Source organism: Puntigrus tetrazona, chromosome 11 (genome assembly GCF_018831695.1).
Source record: "Puntigrus tetrazona isolate hp1 chromosome 11, ASM1883169v1, whole genome shotgun sequence".
Classification (NCBI taxonomy): Eukaryota; Metazoa; Chordata; class Actinopteri; order Cypriniformes; family Cyprinidae; genus Puntigrus; species Puntigrus tetrazona.
In genome coordinates this window covers 3,823,533-3,830,920 of record NC_056709.1, presented here as the reverse complement: position 1 = coordinate 3,830,920, position 7,388 = coordinate 3,823,533, and the positions used below count along the sequence as shown (strand labels likewise).

The 7,388-nt window shown below is 36.2% G+C and overlaps 1 protein-coding gene across 1 annotated transcript in view; it reads left to right on the top strand.

Moving 5' to 3' along the window:
• The window catches only part of LOC122354343 (copine-5-like), a 21,419-nt gene that overhangs the window by 4,003 nt on the left and 10,028 nt on the right, over nucleotides 1–7,388 (top strand). The window contains exons 5-7 of the mRNA XM_043252515.1: nucleotides 749–849; nucleotides 2,821–3,024; nucleotides 3,237–3,341. Coding sequence (XP_043108450.1) covers nucleotides 749–849; nucleotides 2,821–3,024; nucleotides 3,237–3,341 — 410 coding nt within the window. The remainder of the gene's footprint in view (nucleotides 1–748; nucleotides 850–2,820; nucleotides 3,025–3,236; nucleotides 3,342–7,388) is intronic.

Here is a 7,388-nt window from a genome sequence, read left to right as displayed (position 1 = left end):
TGTATATATATATGTATGTATGTATGTATATATGTATGTATTTTATTTTCTGCTCAGCCTATAATGATTCTGATTAAATCTTCATTAAAGTTTTGAATTCTTGCTTTATTTTAAAGCGGACAGATGTTAATTCAGAACAGCACTTTGATGTATTCATCCATTTTGTTCAGAGTAAAGGAGTTTAAAAACTCATTTTAAATCCTATTGTGTGATTCATTAAAATAACTAAATGATTTGTTTCGACTGCATTGAATAACATGTTTCATGTTGCAGTCCTCAGTCATTTTATTTCATCATATTCTTGTTAGACTGCATTGTAGAAGACAACCATTCCATTTGTAGATTCAGTGGAGGACCAAAAAGTTTCTATGTTCATCCCTCCCATCTCTTCATCATGTCTTCTTCCTGGAATGTTCCAGCTTCGTCCCTCTGTCTAGTAAAGTTTACTCTGTCACTGGTGATAGTACTCATTAAATCACTGAAATAGCAGTGCAGAGTAAATTACAGCTTTTCCAGGTTGTAAATGGCTATGTTGCACTGACTACAAGCTCAAACACACACAAAGGACTGCTCATTTGAGCCATCTATTGCACACACTCACAGCCTCACTCAAGCTCATTTGAAATGCTCAAAAAGCTTTTCCCCTCTGTGAGGGTAATATATTGGTACATCTGCTTGATCTATATATATTTCACATAGTAGATCAAAAGATTTTACAGGATGTTATGAAAGGCTGTGTTTTGATCAGGTACATGCAAAGAACAGCTATGAGGAAATGCACCATGTGGAGACCCCTACGCTTAATAGCGTGTGGAACCCTATGCTTAATAGCAGAAATAAGGTTTGCAAGTCTGAAATAATCTTTCTAAGAAGTTACACAGATAAATCCCATTCAAAAACTAGATACTACCTGCAAGCCCAAAATAATGAATGAAACGTTTCATCTCTGAAGTGCATTGTGGCCAAAGACAGGCAGCTTTAGCTCTGATGTGAATAGCTTTGACTGACAGTCATTTATATAACTAACAATGCTGTCATTTAAGTTGTTTACTGTTGGTGAAGAAAGAATTGCAGTCCAAAAGAAGACTGACGCTTGTGCTCGATTGCTCATAGATGCGCGATTCAAAACTAGCATAGGTTGATGTTTTGCTTTTCTCTGCCAAAATGGTTTTCAGCTGAAATTGATCTTGCCACTAAGGTCTATTCATTGGATCATAATCGCTGGAAATGCTTGGTTTGAATGGGGCTGTTAATCATGTGCAAAGTCCTCCACACGCTATGATTTAGTTTCAGTCAAGAAACAATTCAAGCAATGTGTAATAAAAAGGTAGAGCTCCCTCGGCTGTTAAATATAGGGTGAATTGTCCCTGAGCTTGGAAAGACCACTGGCCATGTTCATCAGTGGATATACCATTAAGACTAATGACTTTGTATCAGTTGGACCTCACACCATACCATTATGGCTAATGAGGGTTGTCTCCATTGTGTTGATAACATCCCTCTGGCCTGAGAAGCCCCTAGCAAGCAGGTTTTACGATGATGTCAGTCATTACTGGTGTGCAATTTGCAGTATCTACTGCGCATCACGTGGATGATTCCTTTGGAAATGTTCTAGATCTCCTTCAATCTCTTCTCACTCACTCTTCGTCTCTCCTCACTGACTCCAGCCTACAATTTCATCATTCTCTGAATGGCACTCTAAATGCAAGATAGTGTTTAGTGGCTAATTGGTTCAAATGGAATTGATGCTTGTTGATGCCAGGCACAGATTAACCATTTGGGTCACAAAATACCCGTTTAAGGGCCTGTATCCCAAGAAATTGCATGTAGTAGTAAAAATTTGCTTGGTATCTTGATTCATGTGGACTGTTATTTTAGTATTATGTATATACTACTAGTTTAGTTTTAGTTAAAATGTTAGCATTTAAAATTTTTAATGTCTCTGTATTTTGCTGCCATGACATAATAAATATGTCAAAAATGTCAGCTTTATTTTAATGAACAAAAACTTCAAAATTGTTTTGGTTTAATAATAACAAATGTTTCGGTATAGTACAATTTCAGGGTCTCAAATGTAATCAGACAAATAAAAATAATGATAATCAAACAAATTAAAGATCAGAGTGTACACTTTAAGCCTGTACCCATTTTATAACTGTAAGTTGAATATGTTTTGGTCAGCAGCAAAAATAATAAAAAAGTGCTTGTGTCCAAATATGCATGGATGTAAACTGTGTATACGATAAGACAATAATTAATTTCATATTATGGTTGATAATCATTGTATGCAGTTTTTTTTGTCTTTTTGGCCCAGATTTTCATAATTAAAGATGATTTTAAAGAGAAACGCAATTTTTACATAAAACTAATCAACTAAACCATTGCATTTAAATTATTACATTCTACTATTGAGCCCTTGGGAAAAGACAAAACATTGTGTCCATCAGAATGAGAAAAGTACAGTCAGTGTTGTAGGGGGATGTCAGTTTCGACATGCTGTTAAATATTGTGATTTAAAAAAGGCTCAGACATGTTATTTGAGAGCTAAATATTGAGCCACAGTCAGGGTCAGTGGAAATTGTGGGAGGATTTGTTCATTAGCAAATTATTTCAGTGTTTTTCAAAGAAGAGTTATTTTACCTTTAAAGCTGTTAATGGAGCGTGAGTGTGAAGCATATGACTTTAGAAAATATGTGTGTTTACAGTGTATATGGCTGTGCTGTATAGACATGGTGGGGGGTGAATTGTGCCTGAGGGTCCAGAATCTCGTCATTCATCTGAGCTGTACAAGAAAAAGCAATGCGCCTCTGATTTCACTAGATTCACTAGCTGCTCTCTGCGCTATTTCTATCTTACCTTCCATTTTTCCTTCCCTTTCCCTTGTTCTTTGTTTCTTTCATTCTTTCTCTCAACCTCTCAGGACTGTGCAACAATGCAGTTCTGTGCCAATAAGCTGGATAAGAAAGACTTCTTTGGCCGCTCTGACCCGTTCATGGTGTTCTACAGAAGTAATGAGGACGGAACGTGAGTTAGCTGTCTTTCTCACTTGCAGGCAGGAAAGCGTGTCTTCTTTTCGTGGTGTCAAAGAAAAAGTAATGTCTTAAGAAATTGTTCTAGACAAAGTTCTTTTAGTACTCAGCTAGGTCTTACAATATGCAAACTTCCAGCTGTAATAAAAAAAATAATGCAATGTATGCTGCTTTGTTTGAGTTTAACCTCTCTTTTTTGCTTTTTAGGTTCACTATCTGCCATAAAACTGAAGTGGTAAAGAATACATTGAACCCTGTCTGGCAGCCGTTCACCATTCCTGTGAGAGCGCTGTGCAATGGAGATTATGACAGGTGCACTTACACACACACACACACACACACACACACACACACACAGAGACATGCATGTTCTGATGCTCATGTGTCTTTCTCCAGTGTTAACATCTCTCATTCACTAACAGTGCATGCGCATAAAATCTGTGGGCAAGACTTTCACAATTGTGATTGATAGGTCACTGTATTTTTCTAAATATAAGATTTTTTAGATACCCCATACCCATACACAAATCACATAAATCTCTTTATATTGTATTGGTACATATTATATTTTTGTAATTTTTATTTATTTCAACTTTTTATTAAATATTCTAAAAAAAATTATATTCTAAGTAATAATAATAGTAACATGTTATGTTGTTATGATTTATGTTATGCTTGTCTTATTAAAAAAAATAATAGTTAATCAGGTTTAGTCTAGGACTATATAAAGGTATTTATATGTAGATGTTTAGGCGTGTATTATGCTAATTAATCTGTGGGCACACATTCCCTTACTTGGAATCATCTTAGCAGTGAGGGTTCACATTAGAATGAGTATAAGAGCCAATTTATGTGCATGCTGTGTTGTGAATCCTGTAGAAATTTACTGAATAAGGCTGTTGTACCCAAACGAGATTCTATGTGTGTGTGTGTGTGGAGAGGAATCGTGTCCCTGAGCTCTTTGATTCAGTCGCACATTGAGACCAGACTACTGCTACTCATAGCATCAGCATTATTTGATCACAGACAGCCCTGTTCACGGTGCTACACTGTTATGATTTATGTGCTCTACAAGGACACATTATTTTTGCTTTGTACTTTCTGTGCAGCAGATATTTGTGTGTTGTCCTGCACTGTGTCTTTGTTGGTCTCCATAGGCCTATGTACTATCCAGTGTGTGTGTGTGTGTGTGTGTGTGTGTCTATGTGTGTGTCTTTCAATTAGTTTTTAGTGTTCATGAATGTTTTTTAGGCTATACTTTTGTGTGTGTATGTGTGTGCACGTTCATTTTCATGGCCCAGGTGAGATTTGCAGACATGTTGGCAGCTGTGTGTCGTCTGAGAGCTGTCATAGCCAATCAGGGCACAGGGAACAGAACCACCTGCCACCCAGTCCCCACCTGGCCTCTGATCCCGAGTGTTTGTGAGAGAGACCGAGCGAAAGAGGAAAGGGAAACTCCAGCTGTTATGGTGCTATGCTAATTATTACCTGCTGAAATGATGCCAGCAGAGATGAGTATTTATATTGCAGTTGGGATATGTTTTTCAACAAAAATGTCTACAATTAGAGTTTTATATATTATACAGATCCTATTATATTGGATTTAAGACAGAATACAATCAGTGAGTGTCCAATGTTAGAAACTTCCAAAAATATGGAATGACTTTAAAAAGATGGTAGCATCATGTTATTTTTACTTTTATTTTTATTTTAGATTGGTTGGGCTTTGAGACAAATTTGTGGATATTAGTGTTCTTTTTTTTTATTAAATGGCAAAAGTTTATGCAGTTTCCATGCCTTACTTAATGAAGGCGTACTCGAGAACTATTAAAGATATTCCCATTTTTGAATGGTCACTATTGGCAAATACAAGTTGCAACAAGGATTGCAAAAGTCAACATTTTTACTAATAGACCTATCAATCTGTTTGTGTAAATTAAAATAATGATGCTGCCATCTTTCTGAAGTGACCCAACTGCCCCCCCCCACCTCTGTAAATGGGACGAAAAGTAATAATGAACAACACAGAAAAACAAAAGTGTAGATCACTCATAATATATTTATCCATGGTATTTAATATTTTGGCTTTCTTCGTCATTTACATACATATTTTACCAGGAAAACCTTTCAAACCTGACTTTCAAGCAATAATATGGCAGAGAGTCATCACATATAAAAAAAAAAGAAAAGTGCTGCTATACTGATGATCAGCTGTGACCATTCGTGTGCATTTTCTGGGTGTTTGTCTCTTTCTTTTTTACAGAGACGAGTGCTTTTGTGACATCAGGTTAGTAAAGAAGGTGGCGCCTCCTTCAGGGGTCTTAAACAAATGAGAGCAAATTTGGTTTGATTGACATGAGGGGAAGCCATAATTTGCCCATAGTGTCACAACTGATCTGCATCTGTCTGTGATCTTGGGGAGAGACAGGAACAGCACTTAACCCTGTCAATCAGCCACAATCCTGAGGGAAACATCTCGGGCTTTACAGAGGAAATTACTACAGGGCTTCCTGATGTATCAGGCGCCTCTGGGTGGTTGGTAGAAAGTTGTGGAAGTTGTTTTCCTGTAGAATGTCTTATAAAGTAGTTATGTTTAGTAATGCGTAATGTGTTTTTAGAGTATAAAAGTGTGTAGAAATTCTGATCAGATTTCTCATTTTTCTACATTTTTCTAGTGTTTGCCGATTTGAATTTCAACACAAATGCTTTTATTATAATATTTTTTATTATATTAAAATGTACACTACTGTTTAAATGTTTGGGGTTGGACATTTTTTAATGGTTTTTAAAGATTTGTAAGTTGCTAACAAGGTTGTATTTATTTGATCAAGAACGCAGTAAAATTCTATTATTATTATAATGAGTAGATTTGGGGTGGATTTGGAATCCTAAAAAATTAAAAAGAATGTCATTCTTTTGTTAAATTAAAAAAAATGTATAAAAAAATTGAACAATGAAAAAACTTGAACAGTAGTGTATGTAATATTTTATATAATATAATTATTGTCTCCCCTCTGGTCTGTTATAGTGATGTAATATATTTCAGTGTAAACATATAATACACTGTGATTGGTCACTCTAAATACCAATCAGAATCTTTGCTAGAACAATATTCTTTGTGAACTGGACTGGATATTTAGTTAAAATTCTGTGAAACCACTGGTTGCCTGTCTGCAGGGAATCTGAGAAGTTCTAGACTTGGGCCATACAATCTCTGATGAATCTGCTACATCTGTTCTCTTACACCATTCCTGAACCATTCTGCTTTACCAGCAGATGGAGAGTCTCCCCATGTACTCTATGGAATTACTCAGTAGAGGCTCTGTGTTGAGGTCCGTTGTTTGATTCCAGCTCAGATGATGCTTCTGTGCCTCGGAGATTTCATTAATACCACTGCAGACTAAACAACCAGCGAATTATTCTAATCAAACAAACGTAAAAAGTATAATTTGTCTGCTAAAAAAAGACAGACATGATTTTCCATCAACCAGCTTGGTATTTATTGTGAAGCTTGTTGACCAGTAGAGGCTTTCTGTTTAAGCTTGTAGTTAAAGGGTTAGTTCACCTAAAAATGAAAATGTCAACATTTAATCTGATGTCATTCTACAGGAGAAAGAAAGTCATATGGATTTTGGATGTGTAAAAATGAAAATAATTTTCATGTATGAGTGAACTAGGAACAACTGAATGCAAAACAAAAATAGTTTAGGCTAGTTATTAAGAAGAAAAAAGAACGATTGGCTAAATTTGTGTAATCTTTATAGTTCCCTGTTTTTTGGTTTGTGGTAACAAGTGTGTGACATACTTTGGTGCCAAAATACCGTTTAGAGCTATTACCCTCGAAAGCCATTTTTATTAACGAGTCTACAAATCTCAGCTGCCTCTGTGTAATTGATCGCGTTAACTTGCTTTGAACAGAATGAGTTTCTAATTATTCAAAACTTCAGATGTAATTAATGTTTAAATGAAACTGGCCTGCGTCCTGTCAGGTGAAGTGAAGCTCCACGGCTGCTCCGTGTCACAGCCTGGGAGTTCAGTCTCTGCCGACCGCTGTTTAATTCCGAGTGCACTGTCTGGATAATGGCCTGTAATTGGTTGGTTTTAGCATGGAGATGAAAAACACAGTGAGACAGATTCTCTCAGCTCTGTTTTAATCAGAAAGCATCCATCAGCTCAGCCATTGCTCTCTTTTCGGGGGAAATATCCCAAACCTTGTTTCTAAATGCTCTGTTTTGAATCTTTCAGATCAATTAAAGTGGAGGTGTATGACTGGGACAGAGATGGCAGGTAGAGAAACATGCACATATGCACATTTTTTCCACACTGCCCATTTATGTAATATATTGTTGTGTGTATATA